This window comes from Aspergillus lentulus (assembly GCF_001445615.1).
Source record: "Aspergillus lentulus DNA, contig: Alt16, strain: IFM 54703, whole genome shotgun sequence".
Lineage (NCBI taxonomy): Eukaryota > Fungi > Ascomycota > Eurotiomycetes > Eurotiales > Aspergillaceae > Aspergillus > Aspergillus lentulus.
The window spans coordinates 878,351-902,717 of NW_028322113.1; the positions used below are offsets into that span (position 1 = coordinate 878,351).

General features: G+C 50.6%; 8 protein-coding genes across 8 annotated transcripts; 4 read left to right on the forward strand and 4 right to left on the reverse strand.

Annotated features, from left to right (window-relative positions):
• Window positions 1-287: 287 nt before the first annotated feature.
• ALT_7768 (heme-dependent oxidative N-demethylase family protein) lies at window positions 288-1,478 on the forward strand (the record flags this gene model as incomplete). The annotated part of the gene is made up of 3 exons (XM_033562334.2): window positions 288-838; window positions 894-1,016; window positions 1,070-1,478. The coding sequence occupies 3 exons, from the start codon at window positions 288-290 to the stop codon at window positions 1,476-1,478; spliced, it is 1,083 nt and encodes a 360-aa protein (XP_033418225.2).
• Window positions 1,479-2,059: 581 nt separating this feature from the next.
• On the reverse strand, window positions 2,060-3,393 carry ALT_7769 (acyl-coenzyme A thioesterase 8; the record flags this gene model as incomplete). The annotated part of the gene is made up of 4 exons (XM_033562333.2): window positions 2,060-2,107; window positions 2,201-2,721; window positions 2,798-3,215; window positions 3,292-3,393. The coding sequence occupies 4 exons, from the start codon at window positions 3,391-3,393 to the stop codon at window positions 2,060-2,062; spliced, it is 1,089 nt and encodes a 362-aa protein (XP_033418224.1).
• An 823-nt stretch (window positions 3,394-4,216) lies between these two features.
• ALT_7770 (uncharacterized protein) lies at window positions 4,217-5,031 on the reverse strand (the record flags this gene model as incomplete). Its single annotated transcript, XM_033562332.2, has 3 exons — window positions 4,217-4,607; window positions 4,668-4,838; window positions 4,901-5,031. 3 exons carry the CDS (start codon window positions 5,029-5,031, stop codon window positions 4,217-4,219), a joined length of 693 nt encoding a protein of 230 aa, XP_033418223.2.
• Window positions 5,032-6,265: 1,234 nt separating this feature from the next.
• On the reverse strand, window positions 6,266-9,093 carry ALT_7771 (alpha-amylase; the record flags this gene model as incomplete). The annotated part of the gene is made up of 8 exons (XM_089600323.1): window positions 6,266-6,347; window positions 6,405-6,473; window positions 6,525-6,565; window positions 7,441-7,905; window positions 7,965-7,985; window positions 8,040-8,063; window positions 8,113-8,708; window positions 8,766-9,093. 8 exons carry the CDS (start codon window positions 9,091-9,093, stop codon window positions 6,266-6,268), a joined length of 1,626 nt encoding a protein of 541 aa, XP_089455216.1.
• A 1,616-nt stretch (window positions 9,094-10,709) lies between these two features.
• On the forward strand, window positions 10,710-11,932 carry ALT_7772 (putative mitochondrial phosphate carrier protein (Mir1); the record flags this gene model as incomplete). The annotated part of the gene is made up of 4 exons (XM_033562330.2): window positions 10,710-10,876; window positions 11,001-11,420; window positions 11,482-11,766; window positions 11,833-11,932. 4 exons carry the CDS (start codon window positions 10,710-10,712, stop codon window positions 11,930-11,932), a joined length of 972 nt encoding a protein of 323 aa, XP_033418221.1.
• An 859-nt stretch (window positions 11,933-12,791) lies between these two features.
• On the forward strand, window positions 12,792-13,988 carry ALT_7773 (GPI-anchored transamidase; the record flags this gene model as incomplete). Its single annotated transcript, XM_033562329.2, has 1 exon — window positions 12,792-13,988. The coding sequence occupies one exon, from the start codon at window positions 12,792-12,794 to the stop codon at window positions 13,986-13,988; it is 1,197 nt and encodes a 398-aa protein (XP_033418220.2).
• A 1,576-nt stretch (window positions 13,989-15,564) lies between these two features.
• ALT_7774 (DEAD/DEAH box helicase) lies at window positions 15,565-18,529 on the forward strand (the record flags this gene model as incomplete). The annotated part of the gene is made up of 2 exons (XM_033562328.2): window positions 15,565-15,839; window positions 15,895-18,529. 2 exons carry the CDS (start codon window positions 15,565-15,567, stop codon window positions 18,527-18,529), a joined length of 2,910 nt encoding a protein of 969 aa, XP_033418219.2.
• Window positions 18,530-18,870: 341 nt separating this feature from the next.
• Window positions 18,871-24,015, reverse strand: ALT_7775 (uncharacterized protein; the record flags this gene model as incomplete). The annotated part of the gene is made up of 1 exon (XM_033562327.2): window positions 18,871-24,015. The coding sequence occupies one exon, from the start codon at window positions 24,013-24,015 to the stop codon at window positions 18,871-18,873; it is 5,145 nt and encodes a 1,714-aa protein (XP_033418218.2).
• Between the last annotated feature and the right edge of the window lie 352 nt (window positions 24,016-24,367).

The window sequence follows — 24,367 nt, forward strand, 5'->3', positions numbered from 1 at the left end:
CCAAGATGATCTTCTTCTGCTCCATGGGTCCAGGCAACTATAATTGAGGCCATTGCCCTCCATTGAGAGCGGAGGTCGACCATGTCTAGTTGCCCGTGTTGCCCGTGTTGCCCTGTCGAGTCCATCCTGGATGTGTAGATTACACCAAAAGTCTCTTTAGAGTGTGCCGCTTCTTCCTGTTCTCCTTTTTTTCTTTCCTCTTCTTCAATTCTCCATTTCTCTGTCTTATACAGTTTGTTTCTCTATCGTGCTTGAATCTGCGTTGTTGTATACCATTGTCAAAGGCGATGAATAGCTTGTCATGGGCTGTCCTCTTCATCCTCCTTATACCCCTTCTCGTCATCAAACTACGAAAAGGGCCGCTGGCATCATATTTTCAGAAACCTGCCCAGCATGCAGGCTGCACTGATGTCAAGCGCATGGCACCATACCCGGCCCAACCCATCAGAGGAAGGGAGCGATACCGGGTCATGATGGACATCCGGAAGCTGGACGTGGAGAACTGGCTCACCGTCGATAAGAACTACATGGACGAACATCTTGTGCGGAGTCGACTGCTGCGGGAGGAAAGGGAACAGGTTCTCCAATGCCTGCCAGAGTCGTACGATGCGTGTCTCGAAGCGCTGGAGGAAGTGGTTGAATTTCTCTGCCAGCGATTCCCGCACGTGTTTGAGCGGAAGAAGTCTGGGGACGAGTCGACCATCCACAATCGAATGACGGGGGAAACTTTCGTCTTCGGAGGGGAGAACAAGCAGGTGGACCCTCTAGAAATCGCCGTCCGGCTCACCATGGAGGACTTGAGTATTCTGATGCAGAACGCCGACGGCGAGTATTATCTGTAAGTCGAAGTGCAACGCAGCGCTGATACTTTACCTGACTGACCACGCGAATAGAGCCGCTAGCGCCAGTCTTTTCCCTGTTGGCTGGACAGTCAAGGAACGGATCGGTTGGACAATCTCCCAGCTTCACAATCCCGTGCCTCTGTGGCACCAGCAGGTTGCCAATTCTGTTAGCAAGTAGGTATCCTCGAATGTCGTTTCAAGAAAAGAACGTATGCTGACTTTCACAGATTCCTCGCTCGTCTCACACCCACTTCTCCAATGGAGCGATCCAACTACTTCGTCGAGGTCAAGCGTCCCGACGAGACCCTCTTCGAGATTCTTTATCGTCCAACAACCCTCTCGGAAGACAACCCCAATCCGGTACCAGAAGACATCGTCATCCGCCGCGAGCGCCAGACTTTCCGCCGCCTACCGAAAACAGGCACCATCGTCTTCGGCGTCAAAACCTTCCTAACGACGCTGGACGAACTGCCCATGCAGGAACTCCAAAATCTCGCCAAGGAGACCAAGAGTTGGCCCGACTACGTGGGCGAGTACAAGGGCCGCGAGATCTGGGGCCCCAAGGTCCTCGAATTCTGCGAGAAGCGCACGCAATCACTTCCGCAGCAGCCTGAGTTGGAGAAAATGGAAGTATGATTCTTGATATTTTGTAGCATTAGCGCGTTTTCTTTTTTTTCTTTTCGTTTTTACAAAACAAACGGATGGGTGGCTCTCTGATTTCAAAAGTCCTTAGCATCATCGTCATCATTTGTCTTTCGTTATGGGTCGGCTTTCTGCTTGTTTCTGCTCGTTTTTGCGAATTTTCTGTTGCTTTCAATCTTGCTACAATCATGGACTACCCTTGATTTCACAGGCAAGCGTTCAACACTTTGAGGGAGACCTTACTCTTGTCTCCTTGGTTTCTGTTCCTGCTTGTGTCACCAACGCTGCTTAAAGAACGTGCTCTGAATCATTAAACTCGAATACAAGCATTCCTTCCACACTGACCATCTACGAAGAAAGTACGATAAGAGCTTGAAATAGTGTCATTGTAGACGCTCGAAACTGACTACTGTTCCTGGCGCTAAACCCGGTAAAGATGAATAGGTACAACAAAGGTAATAAGTATCAACAGAAGCAAAACAGGCCAGATGTGCTGTATCCGTCGAGTCTATCAGATTATAGTAAATAACGAAAAGGAACGAAAGAAATGAAAGGCAGGTCTAGTCCGAATGCCGCTAAATCTTCGACCGAGGAGGCTCGTCCTGCTTTAATCGCACAACTCCCTAGAAAGACAAGAACAAGCATTAGCGGCCGTTTTCTTGCAGGCAGTAGCCCAAACCCTAATGTTAGTGAGCGCAAGTGCAACGTAGACGTACCTCCTGTGTGCAAGTGGCAATCAGCGTCCCATCCCGCGACCAGATCTTCTGGATCGCCAGCCCCCGGCCCTCGCCCGCCCACGGGCTCTCCATCTCCATGAGCATCCACTCGTCCGCACGGAACGCCCAGGGATTATGGAAGTAGATCGAATGGTCCAGACTAACCATCATCCCGACCTCCTTCCGGTTTTCCTTCGGTTGGTTCGTCGCCTGGCTCAGCGCGCCCTCCAGCCGCCGCCGCAGATCGGTCGCCTCCTCCTCCTTCAGCTCCTTGATCGCCCGCGCGATGTCCTCGTCGTCCAGGTCGGACGGGTTCTTGAGCGCCTGCAGCACCCGCCGTAGCTCCGCTGGCGATGAAAACCGTGGGATGTTCTGCACCCGCGCTACCGTCCCGATGAAGTAGCTGTCCGTGATGTATGCCAGCGCGGAGAGGTGCGCTTGGTGGCCGCCTGCCTCGGAAATGCGGCCCCGCGCGCGAGCGAACCGTCGCACGCGCTTGTCCTCGGGGTTGGGCGAGTCGCCTGCTTCAGTGTCAGTTTCCAGCACCTCATATAGTCCCGAGCCTAGCTTCATGGTGCAGCGGAGATAGCGACTTACGGTTGACGGTTCCCGCCTTGTGTGTCTCAAACGGGCCCCTGCTATCCTCCAGCGAGCCTCGGGTTCCCTCAGCTGGGTCCGCGAGGCTCGGTTTGGGTGTGGCGTGCTCGAGGCGCTTCTTGCCGCCGCTGTTGGCCCGGCTGAAGCTCAGGGTGGTGGTGAAGATGGGCCGGCCGCGCTGCCGGGCTTGCACGGTGCGGGTGATGAAGCTGCGGCCGTCGCGGACTCGTTCGACATGATACAAAATCGGGATCTCGGAGTCACCTGCTAGAACGAAGTAGCAGTGCATGCTGTGCACGGCGAAATCGGTCGGGACCGTTCGCATTGCGGCCGAGAGGGACTGGGCGATGGCGGCTCCGCCAAAGATGCCGCGGGCGCCGGGGGGATGCCAGAGTGGACGGGTATTGGTGAAGACATCCTATTTGTGTCAGTATAAATAAAGAATAATTCCTGTTGAGAGGGTCTAATGGCGGCGTGAAAGGAGAAAGACGTACGGGGCCGATGTCAACAACTGGGGTCAACTCCAAAACGTTTTCGATCGGCGCCTTGGATTCATCTAGTGGTGGGGGTTCGAACAATGTCACTCGTTTCGCCATTTTGACTTTCCAGGTAGCAATGTATGCTGTACTCCGGCGATAAAAGATAAGGATTTAGGAAAGGAGAAGAGTAATCATTATTATTTGAAGCGGATGATGACTGCGTCCTCGATCTTTACGCGGTGCACGGGACTCCCGAATTGGAAAATGCCGAGGCATCTCCACCGTTTGGATGTGCCGACTTCAGATGACGATAGGCATCACTAATCAGTCCGTCGAGAATAGATTCGGCTGTACGGATCATCATACTTATTGTCGGCCAGCTCAATGTGCAGGCAGCCTTCACGTCATGAGTTTTATTGATTGGCCCTTTTCTGATTCTTTACAAGTTTGGACCCCGACTAACACTCCTCCATTTGGAGCATTGTCAGCAGTATTGAAATTAAAGGCTCATCTGGTCATGACAGAACTTTAGCCGGATTTCCTGAGCACATGTGCTCATCGTAGCAGTAATGTGCACGTGTGTCCAGGCCGTTGAGATTTACACAAAGAGCAGGCAGCCGCTGCTTGATTTATTTAAGCATCAAGCAGACGCGACTGGCTCATATATCTAGCAAAAAAAAATAGCATCGAGCAAGATGCGATCTATTTGAAGCAGGTTCTATCAACAGGTCGCAGGTCGACTAGCCGCGGACATGCGACTTGCGCTTGTCAATTCACAAGCTTTTGCAAAGCAGAAGGCTTGCAGTACATCCGACGTCAACTCTATCGCAGATATCCTGGTCTGATCACCTATCACGTATTATCAGCGGTGCCTGCACGTATCCGTTTCGCATAACGCATCTGTCCACATGAGTCATGACAGGTATCGTTTCCCGCGCCATCAAATGAAATACTCCTCCCTCGGCGGCATATACCGATCCCACCCTTTCCCCGGGCTCACGACCTCCGGCACATCAACCTTGAACGTCTTCTGTACCGCCTTCGCACTGGACCTCTTCTTCTTTCCATTCCGCTGCAGTAATCGGAGCAGCTGCTGGCGCTGCATCTCCTCCTCGGTGAGTAGGATCGGGCTCCCAGTGCCGTACTGGATGCGAGTTTCGTCCGCGACGGTCCGTCCATAGATCCACAGTGCGCCTAGCGCATAGAGAAACACAAAAGCGCAGCACAGACTGACCACGATGGTTGCCAGATTGTTCATAGGGAGGATGTTGCGGCAGAGGATGTTGAAGACGAGGTTGAAGAGGCCGAAGAGGCTCGATGAGAGGCAGGGGCTGGGAGTCTGGTTAGTCTGTAGTCTGCTTCGTTGGCGCACCTCTCCGGACCAAACATACAGAAAGACAGAGTAGAGGAGATAGGCTCGTTGGTCGATCTGAGCGCAAACGATCACAAAGGACAGCGAGTAAGCAACGCCGATCAGGACCATGGCGGCGATGGTCAGGATCGTCTTGTTGATCTGCGGGTTGTCTTCAGGTTTTTCAAGTGCGAGTGGAATCATCAGGTACCTGGATATCATCAGACCCTACATTCGTCTACATTTGTTTTGTGGCATCATTTCCGAACATACCCAACAAGCGACAGGGTCGATGCCATAGCCGCCGGGAATTGCCATACCGATCGCACAGTGTCAGTCTCTCGAGTCGCGGGTCGTACTGGTTCCTGCGACACCCAGAGCTCCTGATACTGAGAAGAAGACATTTTATCGGTGAGACATCAATTCCAAATTTTCTTATATCGGACGGTTTCAGACCCGGAATCAACTGTAGCAGAAGCGACAGAGCGAGCGACAACAAGCGAGCGTGGGTATGTTATCGAAACATTATGATTATGGAGTAGTTGTGGGCTAAGATTGAGCACGAGAGAGAGAAGCGAGAGAGAAAAAGACTGAAACAGGACTGAATGGGGGATCGTCAATATTAATATGGCTTGATATCTCTTGATCCCAGTGATCTCTGAGGAACCAGCCACTGACACTAAACCGGCGAGATGAGCCTATCTATGCAGCTAAGAGCGTGTCACAAAGGAACAGACCACTAGGCGCACAGGACTATATTTAGTGACTCCATGCATGATGCTACCTGACTAGGTCTATCAGACTATCACTATTTTAATTATGCCGATCTGTGAGGGCCTTTGTCCTGTAAGCTCACTGGACACCGAATGACTGAATGCTGAATGGCCTGAGCCCTCAGCCACGTTTCATAGCAATGGGGGCGACGATGATGTCAAAATACAATAGATATTCAACTAAAATTGAGTGTCGATTGGTCCTACAATTACAGTGCTATTCAGCCTTATCTATCGTAATCACCAAAGCTGTGTATCCACTACAAACCCGAATAGAGTCACGGATGATCCGACAACGTCTCCACATCCAGATGCTTGGTTATCAGATGCAAGTCAAACTGATCAGGTACCTCAAAACTATCACAGCACCCGTCTGTTGGTAAATCTCTTTAGACGATCGTCAAGGAGTTGATACACACCTAATGCGATTATCGGCTTGTTTTGTGATTCTTCCCCCAGCGGATTCGATGAGCGATTTCATCCTGCAGAACTAGACATCAGCGAGGAGGGATACAAGATAGATATCCACTTGAGAAAGAAGAAGAGCTCACCGATCGATATCCGACTCACTCATGTGGTCTTGTAGAACGAGCTGGATACGTCAGTCCTCATGGTCCGAGTCTGCACGCGACCAACGTGGACGGTGGACAGCTCACTGTATGTAAAGGCATTCTGCAGTGATCGACTCGGAAAATGGGCGCTAAAGTCATCTTCTTTCGCAGGATATAAGTGGCAGAGGCAAGTACAAATACGTCTTATATAACACCGAACGTATCGAGCCCAGAAAGTCATCATGATATCATGTTGACTATATCGACCATTCTATTCCGACGAGAAGTATCTATCAGGGTCCTCTCCGTCTAATCTAATCCCGTCTCTCCAAGGATAACATGTAATTCCTCGTCCGGAACTTATTCAAATCCAGATCCTCTTCTGGAATATCATACCTGCCAGCGTAGCCCTGTAAGTCTGCATAGAGTACAGAGTAGATTAGGTAGGCTTACACATATGCCTTGAGGAGCCGCTCCTCTCTCACAAAAGAGCCACCGTGAGATTCAATCTCGTTTAGAACCCTGCGTATAGTCAGACGCTATCAAGACTTTAATGCATATTCCAGGACATACTCCTTTTTATTTCCTACCGTCACTTGCGGCGGGAACTTGACCTGTTTCAAGGATCAGTGTTGCCGTATTGCCTCCGTTGTCGGACTCGAGGGTACGAACCAGATAATGAGGCATGGTGAGCAGATAGACTTTGTATGTATCGTTGACTCTCTATCGTCTGTCTATAGACTCAGTCACCGAAGAATTGATGAATATAAGAACGCAGCTCTCGCAGCGATGTCATCGTGGTATCATCTGCCCGTGGCTCGGCTCATGGCAATGGGAGTTGCATCATGGTGGAAGCATTATCCACGGATGGTTATTGCAGCGAACGAGGGCCGGAAAGGCGGTAAATATATCAGATGAACGAGAACAGAGCACTCTAGTCAAGGACGAGGACTGTGTCTTTGCCAGCTAGTGCTATTCATGAGGTCGCTGGCGCCTGTTAAAGGACGAATACCTTCAATACCTGTGTCAGATACAGGCCAATGAGCCTCATATGAACGGTCAATATTCTCGTACCATCAGTAGAGTGGAAGACGCCAAACTTGTGATTTGCATTGAGACCAGGCACATACATGCGGGAGAGGTTGGCGTATGGTACACATGCTAGCTATTCGAATATTATACACTACTAGTACAGTTCTGGGAAGCATATGCTTCACCAATGCTGGACGACATATGTCCTTCTCTGTTCTCGCATTCGGACCGACGATCGGCAGAAACGCAGTGGTCTGTCAAGATCGCCGTGAAGATTGAAGTTGAGGAAGCTATCATCTTCAAGAACGTCCATATTTGTACACATCCGTATCACTGTAAGCCAGATCGTGAGTAAGTCTCCAAAAAAAATCGACTAGTGCAAAGGAGACACATACAAGTGACTTTTGAGGCTCTCCCTTCCTTCTGCCCTGGCATTCACCCACACACTGACGCTCACCTTCGATACGGGAAATATGCCGTATCCTCGACTGTCAATGGTGACCGTTCCGGAGTGCCACTCGAGGATATCCGTCCACTGCTCTCCTGCATGCTGCTGACCAACAAACATGCGCTTCTGCGATGGGCCGGCGTTGCTCATGATACAAGCTAAACCCGAGGGATGCCGCCGGTTGCCATAACGAATAAATCCTGTTTGTCTCGTCAGTACGGTGAAAGTGAGGGCCAGAGTGAGGCAGTGCGCACCGATGCAGTTCCGCTGGTCGAAATAATCCCGCTGTTCTCCGTACGCGTAGAGCTTACGGGCCTTTGTGAGAATCGGAAGCCTGCCTCCACACGAACGCTTCGTTGGATGTTTGCCTCCCCTGATCCCGTAAAGATCGCCCCAGAAGACACAAGGTTGTCCTTTATTTTGTAGTAGGATCAGAGCATATGCCAATGGCTTGAAGAAAGATGCGACCTGCACCTGTTTACAATTCGTCAGGATGGGAACAGTCATTGTAGACCGTGACAATGGAACCATACCTCTAACATTTGGCCTGGTTGCTTTACTTTAGGTCAATAGATGCCAAGACACTGAGAAGAGGAGTTGATCCTTACTGTATCATGAGACATGACAAATGTCTAGGCGGTTAGCTGTGGAGAGCAGTCAGAACACATTTAGAGAACTTACAATAGCATGTTGAGGTTTGCTCTGGACTAATGTACCATCGAGAATTCCCCGTAGGTCCGCTTCGGGGGTCAGAGAGATTTTCGAGAATCGGTCAACCAATACGGCATCATAGAGATGAACTCGATGTTCCATCGTCTCCAGGAAATGCAGGAGTTCTTTGAGATCACAGCGCCAGTATTCCGAGATTACGAAGAAATCAGGTCCTAGGGTCTTCCGAACATGATCGACAAAGTCCCTCTGGAAAGCAGCTGACATGTGTTTTGCAGCGTCTAGCCTCATACCACTGAGAGGCAGTTGAGTGCCAATCCATTCGCCCCAGTTAAGGAGATCTCTTCTGACTTCTGCATTAGAGTAATCCAGATTTGCGAACATCAGATAATCGTAGTTGCCGAACTCGTGGCTGACATCGTCAGCCCAACCCTTGTTCGGCCCCGCGATCTTGTAGATCGCGTTCTTCTTTTGCGATTCGTCCCAGTCAACTCCATTGAAATGGTACCACCGATATTTCATCGAGCTATAGAGGTCGCCGCGACCTCTGAAATCGAACCCCACCCACCCCTCGATCTCCTTTGGGCGTGAGATCTCGACATCTCGTCCTAGCGTGGTGTGTCAGATATCTGGTTAACCAACCTCTCCACTGAAGGGAAACATACTTTCCGAGTCTACTTGGACAGCCAGGAATCGTTCTGTGAAATCTGCGCCTGCTTTATGATTGAGAACAGCATCCCAATAGACGCCAACACCGAGATCTCGAGCGGCTGCGGTGAGCTCCAGGAGCTCTTCCTTGGTTCCCCATTTCGTCGCTCGCGATCCTTTCTGGTCGAATTCGCCCAAATCGTACAGATCATATACGTCGTAGCCATTTCCACAAGGATCCATCCCCTTGCATCCTGGAGGTATCCATATGTTGTCCACACCGATCTCCTTGAGACTTGGTAAAATGTGCCGTAGACGGCGCCAGTGAGCTTGATCAGCTGGCATATGCCATTCAAAAGTTTGCATCAGAAGCAGATTATCTGGTGCATCCCAGGACGGGAGCTGATCCAGGCGCCTCGCTTCCTCTAGTACGGCATTAGATCATATCGCAAAGGAAGAAAAAGGAACGCAGACCTTCAATTTCATTCCATCTCTGCCACTCCTTTCTTTTCGTTGGGAGGCAGCTAGAAAGAAAAGAAAACATTGGGAGATCTGAAGCAATTGAAAAGCAAATCTTGAGAAGGGAAGCTGAGTTCACAGCCGCGATTTAAAGCTTATATGTTTCGGAGTGGATGAGGAAATAGAGTGATTAAATGAAGATATAACGCGGCCCAGTTTGTTTGGAAACACAGCATCGCATCAATAACGAGGTGGAAATATGAAACTAATTATATATAGGTCATGACAATTACTCAGATTTTGCCAATGCCGCTAGTTTCAAGATATCATCAGTCAAATAGTTTTAGCGCAACGATACAAGAACAAACAGAACACAAGGTATATGTGTGCAAGTGGATCGTAGCAAATGGGAGGATATGTGTCGTGGTGTCGTGGCAGCGCCCTGATACCTTTTCTGTGCACTTCGAGCTTAATTTAATTGATGCTTCGAAGAAGGAATAAGCTCGTCAGGATTTCGATTATAGGAGCTAGATAGGAGAAGCTGTCAATTTCTTGTAAGTTGGTACCTGAGGCCTCCACATTTCAATCAAAGCCATTCTCCTGGATCCAGAACCTTGTGCCTGAGCCGCTTTGAGCCTAGGGTGGCTAACCGCTAAACGGCATTTATCCGAGTGAAATCAAGCCAATAGGAGACAAGGAATCTCGAATTCACTCTTGGCTGCCTGAAATAGATTCCAGGCATATGATTCGTGGAATCCAGGCGGTCACTGAAGAATTTTTTGAAGAAGTCATGCCTCAGGCTCATACAGAATTTCACAGAGACCCGACTCGATTGTGGCCTTCCAGTCTTGACAGATATCCACTTTGAGTGCCGTCATGAGCATATATTGGTCGTTGAAGATGAGTGACGACATCGGTATTTTTCCCAGTCAAACTTTGAGAAAAAGGAGTGCTTAGGAGGTCACATTCCGCCAAACTGAGCGACCGTCTCCCTTGATCTACTGTTTACCTTGCGGATGCGACCAATATAGTCTGTAGCCTGAGTAGTCTCGAAGAAAGCACATATCCCAAGCATATCTCAGGGTGTCAAAATCTTCAGACCGGAAAACTCAAACATGTCTGTTGATTGTGCCTCTGGGATTTCTGGATACTTAAAAAAGTTCTAGTATGTTGGCCGGGCGATCGGAGTTAACGTGGCAAGTGGTGTTCGTGCTGCCGAGCGATGCCCGCATTGGCCCGCGAAAAGTTTTCGGGATCGGTGCCGCTAGTTCCCAGTCTGTGCTCCCCAGTCTCCCCGATGTGAAATCCTTTTCCCTTCAGTTTCATATCTTCCTCCTCTCTTCCCTTTTCCCTTTCCAAACTCTGCAAAGCTTCAATTGCTTTCGTTTATACCCATCCCCACTCTTCGTCATCTCCTATCTGTATTCCTCTTTCTCCATCCTTCTTCTACCCTTGTCTTTCTTATATCTTTAGACCTGCATAGATACTACACATAATCCACAATGTCCGCCGCTGCTCCCACTACCGGCTCTCCCAAGCTCGACGCCGTCGTCGAGAAGGTGGCTCCTGCCGCCCCTCAGATGAGCGGCTTCCAGCTCTACTCCAGATTCGCCTTCGCTGGTGCTGTCTGCTGCTCCGTCACTCACGGAGCCCTCACCCCTGTCGATGTGTAGGTCCTACTGTTCAGCCTCACTGCCCCCAAATCGCATCGATTGCGCCTAGTCCCGAAACCCCCGGCGCGCTTTGCGGTGTACATCAACTGGGTACTGATGTATCTCTCTTTCTCAATGCAGCGTCAAGACCAGAATCCAGCTTGACCCCGTCACCTACAACCGTGGTATGATTGGTGGCTTCAGACAGGTCATTGCCAACGAGGGTGCTGGCGCTCTCCTCACCGGTTTCGGTCCTACTGCTGCCGGTTACTTCCTTCAGGGTGCTTTCAAGTTCGGCGGTTATGAGTTCTTCAAGCAGCAGTGCATCAACCAGCTCGGTTACGAGACTGCTTCCAACAACAGAACCGCTGTCTACCTCGCTTCCTCCGCTGCCGCCGAGTTCTTCGCTGATATCGCCCTGTGCCCTCTTGAGGCCACTCGTATTCGTCTCGTCTCTGAGCCTACCTTCGCTAGCGGTCTCATGAGCGGTTTCGGCAAGATCCTCAAGAACGAGGGTATCGGTGCTTTCTACTCTGGTTTCGGTCCTATCCTCTTCAAGCAGTAAGTCGATCACTCTTCGACCATTGGAGTCGCCTGGTGATTTCTAATTGGTAAACTTCAGGATCCCCTACACCATGGCCAAGTTCGTCGTCTACGAAAAGGTTGTTGAGGCCGTTTACCGTAAGGTCGACAAGAACACCGTTTCCGATGGTGCTAAGACTGGTATCAACCTTGGCTCTGGTCTTATTGCCGGTTTCGCTGCCGCCCTTGTTTCTCAGCCCGCCGACACCATGCTCAGTGTGATCAACAAGACTCAGGGCGCCCCTGGTGAGAGCACTGTCTCCCGTCTCATCAAGATCGCCAAGGACCTTGGTATCCGTGGCAGCTACGCTGGTATTGGTACCCGGTAAGTCTCGCTGTTCTCAATTCTCTTGCGATCCAGGATACAGTAGCTGATGTGCCCATTCTCTAGTCTTTTCATGGTTGGTTCCATCACTGCCGGTCAGTTCGCCATCTATGGTGACATCAAGCGTGTTCTCGGTGCCACCGGCGGTGTCGAGATTGGCAAATAAATTAACGACGTGACGCCTAACTGAGAACCAAAAATGTCTGAATTCGGTCAATGCCCAAATCTTCCGTACGGAGCGTGTTAGATTTGATGATTTGCCGTTAAAAAAACAAGCTGCAGCCCACTTGAACCTCACCAAACTCGGCAGATGAATCTTTACTTTCCTGTCTCCGGTCCAGTGTCTTCACAGCATCATTGTATTTCACATTGTCTGGAATGTAGTATAGATTTGAATAGACGCTTTTTCCTTTTGTTCTATCTTCGGAGATTCGGCGGCATTGACTTTTGTTACTTACTCCCTCATTAGCACTTGTTCATTTCATTACTTTTTTGAATACTGAAAGCATTCTTTTCTCGAACCATCTCAATTGAGCCAGGACGAAGCAAAGAACGGATCGGATTATCCTTTTTGAGTACTTACCAAGGCTTCCTGAGAGTCTAGACTATGTCGCGGGCACTCGTAGGTCTCAAATCTGTATCATAATTAACCAGTCCAGCATCGAGTGACAATATTCGGAAGGAGAAAGTAGATTGCACCCCCTGTTCAATCCTTGGGCGAGTGGCATTAAAGAATGGTAGATGCTCCCGTACACAGCCTTGGATACGTTGATGCCAAGCCAGCGGATCTTCAGGCACTCCGTTTCCAACGCCTCCCCGCTAGATCACCATCTTCATTCATTATTAATCCCATTTCAGCTCATTGTTAAACCATACGGCACACTCGTTTTCTATCCAGTTTTTTTTTTTTTCCAGATGCATATCTGACATAATCTCCGTTTCTTTTCTCTTCTCTCTTTCTCGATATCTTTTTCTTTGCTCGCCTATATACCCAACCCTTATGACCTGATTGTCACTTGTTCGCCATGTCGCCTCATCTCGGTCTCCTACAAGTCCTCTCCTTCATATTCCTTCTTCTCGCAACTCAGGTAGTGACGGAACACACATCAAACTGGGCCGTTCTCGTTTCCACGTCTCGATTCTGGTTCAACTACCGCCATCTTGCAAATGTACTCTCACTATATCGCACCGTCAAGCGGCTGGGGATACCCGATTCGCAGATCATCCTAATGCTTCCCGATGACATGGCCTGCAATCCTCGAAACGCGTTTCCAGGGACGGTCTACAGCAATGCCGATCGCGCTGTCGACTTATACGGAGATAACATCGAGGTTGACTACCGAGGCTACGAGGTGACCGTGGAGAACTTTATCCGTCTCTTGACCGACCGACTGGACGAAGACGTGCCACGGAGCAAACGCCTGGGCTCCGATGCTGGGAGCAATGTGCTAGTTTATATGACCGGACACGGAGGCGATCAGTTCCTAAAGTTCCAAGACTCGGAGGAGATTGGGGCCTGGGACCTGGCGGATGCATTCGGCCAGATGTGGGAGAAGAAGCGTTATCATGAGCTGCTCTTCATGATTGACACTTGCCAGGCTAATACTATGTACACCCATTTCTACTCGCCAAATATTATCGCGACAGGATCCAGTGCGCTGGATCAGTCCTCTTACTCTCATCATGCGGATAACGATGTTGGTGTGGCGGTGATCGACCGTTGGACATACTATGTGCTGGAATTCTTAGAAACTCAGGTGACAAGTGCCAATTCGAAGGCGACGCTGGGAGATCTGTTCGACTCGTACGACGAGTCGAAGATTCATTCGCAACCAGGCGTTCGGTGGGACCTCTTTCCCGGCGGGGAGCAGGAGGGCCGCCTGAGAACAGTGGTGGACTTCTTCGGTAATGTTCAAAATGTCGAGGTCGAGCATGCGAATGCCACCGAGCCAGGCTCTCTGAAGGAGGATCTTATTGAGATCGCTCGACTGGTGGAAAAGTGGCGCAAGCGTGATCAGGAGTTTGCATCTCGCATGGAGCCACTTCATGAGAACAACACTGATGCACTTCCATCCTTTCAATTTACAAAATCTCGAAATGTGGCGCCAGTACGCATGGCTGCTGAATCTTCTTGGGAGAAGCGGCTCGTTGGAGCATCTGTTCTCGGCGCATGCGCTGCAGTCTGGCTCGCTGGATCGATCTTAGGCAGGTCCTCGGTTTGATCATAATGGCATCTCGGATCTTATCAGTAATCCAATATACTTGTCATGACATTTTTCTGGTGTAGCCTTGTGTAGTTTATCTGCATCTGCCCTGAACGTTGACACCCACTCCGCGCTCTAGCAGCATATATGTAATCTTGTTGTGTCCTTCAGAATAAGCAGTGGTTCACAGCCTTGCTACACAGTACAAGGTGCTCCAATTTCCTTTTTATATCTGCACCTATGGGCATGGATCATAACACGCTTGGATCAGACTATCTCTGCCAAATCCCACCATAAAAACTAGGGCAAATCTTCTCACGCCAATATCAGAAATTACATTTCTCTTCATCGGTTGAAAATATCACTCTGCTAACTGCACCTCATCGGCCTGTAAACCCTTCTGTCCTGGGACTACCGTAAATGTGACTTTCTGTCCTTCCTTCAGAGATGCAAAGCCTTGTGTCTGGATTGATCGAAAATGCACGAAGACATCTCCACCATTATCCCGGCTTATAAAGCCAAATCCCTTTGTGTCATTGAACCATTTCACGGTTCCCGTTTCTCTTTCGCTCATTTTGGTTCAACTAAGGTAGTAGATGGTCAAAAATCATTTCCAATCTCCAAGGGTATGAGCATCGCACTCTTTCGATTCAACAGTCAGGTCCAGAGTAAGCTTCTGGACAAATATGAGACTTCCTTTGCTTGAGATGTGAGCCAGATCGGAGAAGCCGGTAGACAGATATAACTCAAATGGGTGCCTTTTCGGATGTTGTGCTTGAGAAGCAAAGTTGACTAGAATTTTTGGCTCAGCAGGTGTACGCACCCTAATATAAGAGCGTTTTTGCGCGGTGTAACCTCATTAGCATCTCATTAGTAGTCTACCCTCCAGTTGCATTAAAGGGCCGTCCGACTACGCTGATGTGGTAGCGCTTTATTGGAAGATAGAAATGAGCGGGGTAGAGGGGTGTAGAGATCTAACGGATAGGTCACATTGCCAGTACAAAACTCCCCAAGTCAGATACATGTTGGTAGGCTGGTCCCTTCTTTCCTTCATTGCAACTAAAGTACTTGCTAGCATCCGACCTGCGATGGATCATCGGCTGTGTTTGGTTGGCGCGATGTCTCTTTACTATAAGTAGCCATCTGGTTTTCTTGGACTTGATTTCTCTGAAATATTGAAAAGCAAAGCTGGTTACTGTAGTCGGGGACATTAATATTCGTGGATATTTCCGATTGTTGTTGTCAGTCTCCTATGGATGTTCGGAGTGTCCGAAGTATATATTTTCGGAGCACCTTTCTTAGACATATTATTCCCCATCTTGCCCTCTAGTTGCGTTCGAACTTAAAATTCACAAAGCAGGCTACTACTCATACAGAAGGCGCCAAACGCAAATAGTATACAGCGAATCCTCCCTACAGCTGGGAACATTGACTAAAGCCGATTAATGGTCCAATATCTCCCGATATGGATATACAAGAGCGTGCACGTGACCACGCGCTCCGCCTCGCGTCTCGCGCTTCGCGAGAAACATCATAACTCATCCTCCAGCATGCTGATTGCGAACCGGGCAACGAGCTTCGTGACCATTACACTATGGTCTTCAAGCCATTCAAACCTCCTCTGATCAGGAAACAGCCCAACCCTTCCGTCTCTGATGCAGTCCCGGCAAGCGGTTCCCCGGGACATCGCGAACCTCCAGCAAAGAAACAACGTCTGGACCCAGAAATCACTACTCGTGTTGATTCGCTAAGCCGATCGTACACGCCGAGCCGCAGGCCTCTCCAGCAAGTCATCAACGCAGGCAGCTCCTCCAGCGAGAGCACGACTGGTGATGATTCATATGGGGACAGATACTACAACGTGCTATGGTACCTCTCCGGATAAATTCCCAGCGATGATCAAGCTAACCGACATTTGCGACAGGCGAAAACCGTCGACGAAGAAGAACAAGACCTGGGACGGTGACGGTATCATCTCTGCCCGTGATGGGTATCTCTACCTACAGGACATATCGGGGAAGGATATGGGACGGGTGATGCATGGACCCCGACTTGAAGCAGGAACCGTACTCTCGATAGGAGGCAAAGAAGTTGAGATCGACTCGGAGATACCTAAGAAGGAGTACCTAGCCGGCAGGCCATTCCTCGAGATGAAGGAGGTCACTGGCCCCGTTACAGCACCGGCACCGCCGAAGAAGACGTTCACGCCGTTACTGGGGAACCGAAGCGGTACCTCGCTTCTGACAACTTCAAGTCAGAAGGGCCAGGGTGGGAAGATAGGCAGCTCGACTCTACCAAATCCGGCATCTAGACCCAGTTCTATATCCAATGCATACAAGAGGCCGCTACTAGAAAGCACCGTCGTTCCCGTGGGGCCTGTTGGGAAGCCGGTTCCACGCCATGATCCGAACCAACCCGGTGCACTGGTCATGAAGCGACCGGATTCAGTGCCCAAGGGGAAGCAAATCGTTGACGTTGTCGTCGATCCGATTCTCTCCAAACACCTGCGACAGCACCAACGCGAAGGCGTCCAGTTTCTTTACGAGTGCGTCATGGGTATGCGATCGTTCAATGGAGAAGGTGCTATACTTGCAGATGACATGGGCTTGGGGAAGACTTTGCAAACGATTACGTTGTTGTGGACTCTGCTGAAACAAAATCCAATCCATGAAAGCCCTCCTGTGATCAAGAAAGCACTCATTGTCTGCCCGGTGACCCTGATCAACAACTGGAGGAAGGAGTTTCGGAAATGGCTGGGTAACGAGCGTATCGGTGTATTCGTCTTCGATGATAAAAGGAAACGCTTGACCGACTTCACTATGGGCAGGGCCTATAGTGTCATGATAGTCGGTTACGAGAAGCTTAGAACTGTTCAAGAAGGCCTAGCAAGAGGTGCCGGAGTCGACATTATCATCGCCGACGAGGGCCACAGGCTGAAGACGCTCCAGAATAAGAGCGGCCAAGCTATCCAGTCACTGAACGCCACAAAAAGAATCATTCTTTCGGGCACCCCAATCCAGAATGACCTGAAGGAATTCTTTGCGGCAGTGGATCTGGTAAATCCAGGTATTTTAGGGAACTTCAAGGCCTTTGTCAGAGAATTTGAGGGGCCTATCGTAAAGAGCAGGCAGCCGGAGGCAACCAAGAAGGAGATTGAGAAAGGCGAAGCTAGGAATGAAGAACTGCGAGAGCTCACTTCCAAGTTCATGCTACGCAGGACGGCTGACATACTGGCGAAATATCTGCCGCCGAAAACAGAATATGTCTTGTTCTGCAACCCGACCTCCACACAAGCCAATATCTACAAAAATGTGCTCGCCTCTCCAGTATTCCAGTGTGCCATTGGCAACTCAGAAAACGCCCTGCAGCTCATTACCATTCTCAAAAAGCTCTGCAACAGCCCTTCGCTGTTGTCACCTAAAACTGGAAACGAAAAACCCAGTGAGACCATCACAGCGCTTTTATCGTCCCTGCCTCCGAATCTCTTACGCCACTTCTCCCCTTCATGCAGTGCGAAAATACGTGTACTCGATCAGTTACTCCATAACCTACGCACATCTACTTCAGAGAAGATTGTCCTCGTGTCAAACTACACCTCGACGCTGAATTTGCTCGCCAACCTGCTTACCTCGCTCTCTCTGCCTTTCCTGAGACTAGATGGCTCGACCCCAGCGCAGAAAAGGCAGGCCCTAGTAGAAGATTTCAACCGTCTACCCCCAAATCTTTGTTTCGCGTTTCTCCTCTCCGCAAAAGCAGGAGGCACCGGACTAAATTTGATAGGCGCAAGCCGCCTTGTCCTCTTCGACGTGGACTGGAACCCAGCCACCGACGTACAAGCTATGGCGCGGATCCATCGCGACGGCCAAAAGAGACATTGTCGGATCTACCGCGTCTTGCTCAAGGGAAGCCTGGAGGAGAAAATCTGGCAACGCCAGGTAACCAAGATCGGACTGGCAGACAGCGTTATGGAACACAAAAACAGTGTGGCTCAATTCTCAAGGGATGAGCTGAAGGATCTCTTCCGTCTCGACGAGGCGAGCCGCTGTCAGACGCATGAGCTTCTGGGCTGCGACTGCGGTGGATTAGGGCAGATGGCTGGTCCATCGAGCAACGACACCAGCATCCCAGCCACGGATGCAGAGGACTCACCGTCCAGCGAGCTCTCAGACACGGATTCTGAATTTCCCGACATCCCCACGCTCATAAAAGCATCCCAGCTCAATATGGAAGAACAAGAGCGGCGGATTCGTTCGCACCTGCGTGATGGTCGTCGAAGCCGAAGCCACACGGGCAAACGAGGAAACGACAGCATGGGCGACGAACCAGCCAAACAAAGCCGAATACAGCAATCGCTCTCGCATTACGTGCATATAGACCCTGGTGTGTTATCAGCGGCGACGGATGAAACAGCAATCGATTTGCAGGCCGCACTTGATGACGACGACGTCCTTCTTCCCTTACTCAAAGACGAGGATAACAGAGTCTCGTTCATTTTCAAAAAGTCTAGTACTGCAGAGGCGAAGGGGAAGAGGCCCTCCTCGCCAGTGATTGTAGATTAGGAGGTTAGAACTATACGCTATGCGACATAGAGAGAAGTATAGAGAGCATTTGCATTGGTTCAAGGTTATATGGTTACATACATATAATATTATCGCGAGATATATTCGCTCTTCACGATATCTATGGAATTGTTACCTAGGACTATCTCGTATATCGCATATGCAAAAGGAATCGCGATCCAGCAAAGAACAAAAACTGAAGGGGGTATGGTATACGCAATAAACAATCGTCAAAGCGAAACAAAGTAGAGAACAGGAATTTCGAGTATTACAAGAAAGCATCCGGCCTGTGTGTGATATGACGAAATGAAGAAAACTGATATCCTCAAACATCAAACATCCTAATATCTAAGCTTTCCAACAAGTCCAAACGTGTATGCCGCCTCAGCTTCACTCTTCATCTGAATCATATATATCTTTGAAAATTTGCCTATGACACCACCTTCTTTTGGCATGGCTCCATCGTTAGCCTCTGGGATAGACACGGCAATACCGGTCCTTGCGACACGTTCGAAAGCGCTTTCGCCCAAGCAAACATCAAGCAGTACTTCGCCGCGTGTTTTGCCACGAACGACGATGCGCTTCTCCGGTTCGGTGGCCTGCCGGGGCGAGACGGATCCAGAGGTTGGTGGGCTACCTTCGTCAGCGCCGACGCTGGTATCACTGCGTCTACTGCTGGATGTGCCTGGGCGGCGAGGTGCGGAGCGAGCGGGCATGATTGTGAGCCTGGCAGCACCCATATCGCGCCACTTCGATTGAGTCTCGCGCACGTACAGCCGGATCTTGGCGTTGGACAGGCCGATTCCATCGGCGCCCTTCATGGCAGCGGCTATTCTGCCGATGCCGGAAGATGAATGATGCGAACCAAAGCCGGCAGAGCTTGAGTGCAGGCTATCCTCCTTTGCGCTCCGAGAGGTGATGGACGAGCGCGAGAGATTGAACATCTTGCCTCCGGATCCAAATTTTTTCAAGGCTGAGAACGCGCTACTCATGGTTCCAACACTACTTTCAGAGTGGTCGGCTAGCGACCGAGGCGAGTTCGACGCGCGGTAGCTCTTTCGGCGTTGGGGCCATCCGAACCACCTTCCAGTCTTCGTTGAACGTTCCATAGCAACGGGTTGGTTCGCAAAAGGACCACGTGCGTTTTGCAAAGCAATATAGGTTGGGTTGTTGATACGTGCCTGATTTATGAGACCATACAGCGCCTCGCACTCGTCTGCATTCCGAGAGCGGAACATGATATTGTTGCTCCAATTGATCTTCGATTTCTCAGTTGGAGGCGAACGAACGCTAATATCGATGGCTGTACCCCGCCGGATGGGCACCAGTGGTGTTAGCTCGAGGGCAATTAGTAGCTGTCCTTGACCTCTATGCTCTTCATCATCCATGTCTGACGTGGCCATGGAGCTCATTTCATACGCCTCGATGAGCCCAGGGCTGACTGCAATTTTGCAGTCAATGGGAGCTATAGCTTCCCATGTCCCTTTTTCGGACCATGCAAAGACAGAGGCAACGGCTGTGGAAGATTTTGTTGGTTGCGAAGGAACGGATCTATATCCACCCTGAGATGCAGAATTCGAGGGTGACAGCGAGCTGTTAGATGATGCGGCCAGAGTCGATTTGGCAAGGTTGTGTGCATCAGCAGGAGGTAATGAGGAGGCGAGCTCGTCATCAGAGTCACCATCCGACGTGTCCGACGCAGTGTAATCATCCGAATCTGAGTACATGTCGTAGCGTCGCACGGTTGACGTGTCTGAATCGGAATAGGTATCTGATGCTGTGGAAGGCTCATATTCGTGCTTCAATGGCGACGATCCACGCCTTCTCTGTCTTACATTGGTAGGACTGAGAACAGGTGTGTTCGGTAGACTCGGCCCCGTGGAGCTCGGTGAGCGACTGTGTGGAGGAGGTGGCGGAGGCTGCTCGTCGTTCGTTTGACTCGAGTCGGAGTTCGATCGAGAGTGCCCCTTGCCTTTCGAGGGACTTCCTGGTAGACTGTACGAGTCCACGGGAGCGTACTCTTCGTCGTCCGATACCGATGCCAACGACTCCGTTATGTAGCTTTGACTACTGCCCTTTCTGATTTTGGGTATGCTGGGCAGATCCATTGAGGGCACAGACGATACTCGCGGAGATCCCTGATCAACCGTGTCTCTTGTGGGAGTTTTTGGAGATTGCGGCTCCGTGTAAGGCTTCTTTTCGCGGACAACGACTGGGGATTGGACAGGCTTCTGATCTTCTTGACGATCCCGATGAGAAGTCGCTGACGCTTGCTCTTTGTCTGAAAGCGCATCTTTCTGCGGGCTCGATGGGGAGCTCTCTCCAGGTCGGTGAACTCGCTTAGCCTTCGATCGTTTCAGACCGGCTGACACTCTTTCATCAACAAGGGGAGTCCTGCGCGGATCACGAGCGTGGAGTATTGATGGTGGAGATTGTGGTGTTGAAGCGTAATCTGACTCGCGAGTAATTGCAGAGTAGACGGATGACTCAATAGCTGAAGTGGTTTCACAAACAGTACTGGGTTCCGACAAGGATTCTTTAGGGGTTGAAGACCGCCGAGCTGTTCGATACGTGGCCCTTTCGCCAATAGGTATATCCACACTTGTAGGACTTGGTGGGCCTTTTTGAGCCTGCGGTACATCGCTTGAAGGAGCCGTTTGCGCTCTTTGTCGTTGCTTTGCTCTCTCAATGAAGCTCTGGGTCCGACAGAGGGCTGGTGGTGGTGGGTTCACTCCCAATAGTTGAACCCATTCAAGTGCTATATCCTCCTCATCGATCCGTAGCGATAACAACTCCTGCCACGCTTTCGCTCGTCCCGGAGGGCTACGCAACATGACCACAATCTCCCCCTTAAGGTCTCCATTACGCGCAGAAACGCACGCCAGGTCCATTGGAGGGAACAGAAGCCAACGATCCGCGTGGTCAATTTCACAAATCAGCAGATCCCCGCCCGCCCCGTTACCTGGGCCGTTGTCTCTTAAAAGAAGCTCCGCCCGACAGTCTACGACCTGGCCTGTAGAATGATACAGAGACAGATTGAAGAAGTCACGGGCGCGGACGCGTCGAGTCTTGTCGATGGTCACATCAGTAAGGGCTCCTAGAGTCGCAGGATCACGCGCGCGAGTCGAGTCGATACTGGCAGCGGATTCGTCTTCAAGCCTTGCCCGTTCCTCTCTTGCGCGGCGACGAGCTTCCGTAACCAGATTCTGATAGACCGAGGCTATCTCTTCCGCTTTAGCAGACGGAGCGAGCATATTGATGCCCTTGAAGGTTTTCGCAAGGTACTTGAGTCGCACCAGCGGTCGTTTGAGCAAATAAGCCACATCCACCTTCTCACCTTCGCTGTTGACCACGTCACCATTTTCGTCTCGAGCCATTCCCTCATCCAAGCTCTTCGTATCAGCATTCTGGGCGACCTCGCCCTCTTCTAAAGGAGCCAAGTTAACGATAACGTCTCTGAAGCCTAATCGCCAGGCCCGAAGGTATTCACGGTAGACTCGCTGAGCTCCCTGGGCCCAAGTTAGCAAGGAATCCGAGTTATCTTGCGGGATTCGCTTATGCAGCGTCTTCAAACGCTCGATGGCCACACCCATGTCGACTATCGGCTTAGTAAAGTTCAGCTCGTCTTTCGGATCAGTTGATGGTCGAAAGAGACCTGCCGCAATAGCCGAGTCTGACCTTGAGAGGACGCAAGTCAACAGCACGGGTATTACGCCGCCGACGAGAGTCTTGAGCTCGCGCATGTATTTCACTTCGTCGGCCGCTAACTCCTTGAGCAGGTCAGCGACGGTAGCATTAATTGCGCGGCTCTTGTTCGTTCGCAGGCTACGAGCAGAGCGTAAGCTTCTACTGCGCGTATTTGGAACTGAAAGTACAGACATGAGATCATCATGTGTTGTGAGTCGCCGCTTCAACTGAGAAGAGACAACAGGAAGCGAATTTGGGTCAAACTGATCTCTCTCCTCCGCATCACCTTTGGTCTGCGATGGTGTTGGTGCGGACTTGTCTTGAAGTGAGCTAGGTTCAAGTGTCTGCGATGGCCCATCATCACCTGCACTCATTGTGTCAATGGAGGCAATAGTTGAAAGTCGATGGAGGCCTGTGCTAGGAATGGGTCGTTTGCGGATAAGAGGAACAGGTGCGTTATTCCCGGATACCTCCGAACCGTCGGAGAAAGGCTGAGTATCTGTGTCATGATCATCTGCCTTCAGATCTGCATCACGGGTGGTAGCCTCCTTTGCACCTGATGATGATCTGCTATGCCTGTGTTCGCTGGACTTCTTCCTGTGGGTAGCAGAGGAGTCATCTCTCAGCTGTTTCGAGGATACTTTGCTCTCCTCAGATTTCTTTCTCTCACTGGTGGCTGAGCCTTCCCTACTACGCCCGTGTCGTTTGGATGTACTCCTCCTCAGACTCTCGCTCTCAGGGGACGGTTCGGAATCGGCGTTGCGGTCATGTTTGTCTTCCCGTTTAAGCGATGGTTTCGCTCGGTTCATCCTAGTGTTTAAGGGTGCAGGGACTTCCACGTCGGGATCCATGTCTTCCAGGAACGGATCAGAAGTGCTAGAGAGCCACGCCTCAATTTTGGAGCCCCTAGTAGGAGCTGGCTTGGGCGGCTCCGGTCGCGCGAACATCTTTCGCGACTCATCCAGCATATGCCCGAATATACCTCCCTTGGGGGGCTTGAGTGGCGCGCGAGTCTTCGGCGGAGTCTTAGGGCCAGGGCCTCGCGCCCGCCTTCTGGAGAGTTCCGAGAAATCTGCTTCACTTGCTGCCCAATCCGCATCCTCCTCGGTCACTTCTCCCTTTTTCTTTAAACTTTCCAGCGGCTCCAATGCCTCTCCACATTGAGAGCGATTTGCCGTCCCTGGCCGCGAAGTAGACTTCGAAGAGCCCCTCTGCTGCGCCTCATCCTCAGTCTTGCTCTCGGTCGCCGAATCCACATCTCGAGAGGCTCGAGATTTCCTACGCTCCTTGATAGTCGAGTCAGATGCGCCTCCAGCTCTCTCCCTGTCGCGGCTGCGTGAGGATGGCGCCGATCGCTCTTCTCCATCTTTCCGACCTTCTTTTCGCCCCAGTCTAGGAGATGGTAACGAATCGTTGACTGTATACTGGGAAATACGCTTCGGGGGCGGTAGTTTCGGCGTTGGGGTTTGAGTGGAAGCCCGGTTCAGCTTCCAATGCTCATCGCTGATCAGGCGTTTTCTGGGAGTGCTGTTGCTGCGCTTCCTCGTAGTACCCTTAACGGGCTTTGATTTCGCTTCACTCATCGAATTTTCATCGTCGTCCTCGTAGTAAACAACATCGGTGGCAGTGATGACCCCGCCTCCCTGCTGCTGCCACTTACGGATCTTCTCTCGTACAGAATTGGTGTCATATAATCCCAGGGGCACCCCAATATCTAGAGGTTTAGATTTCGTCGGGGAAGTTTTGGCGCTTCCCCCACGGTTGGAGGGGCGATGCGGAGTGGCGGGCGTCGACGGCATCGATGTCTGCTATGGTGAATGCTGATGATTAGCATATTTCTGCAGAAAGAAGCAGTTACCCGAGACATAAAATTGCTGCCACGAAATTCTGGAAGCTTAATGAGCCGAGTCGAAGTCGAAATCTGGGGCGAAAGAATGTTTTGATTTTTCCGTATTGTCTGAGAACCAGCAGTGATCCCAACGACGTCACGCGGGCCGCTTGTTTGTTTATCACGGGAAGAGAGGGGGGAAAAGGCGCACTCACTCACGGCTTGTACAAAAGCATTACAGAATTGGGATCTCAACTAGCTGCGGAATTGGAGCACACAGAACTAACAGAGATATGAGGAATAAATAAAAAGAGTTTTGAATA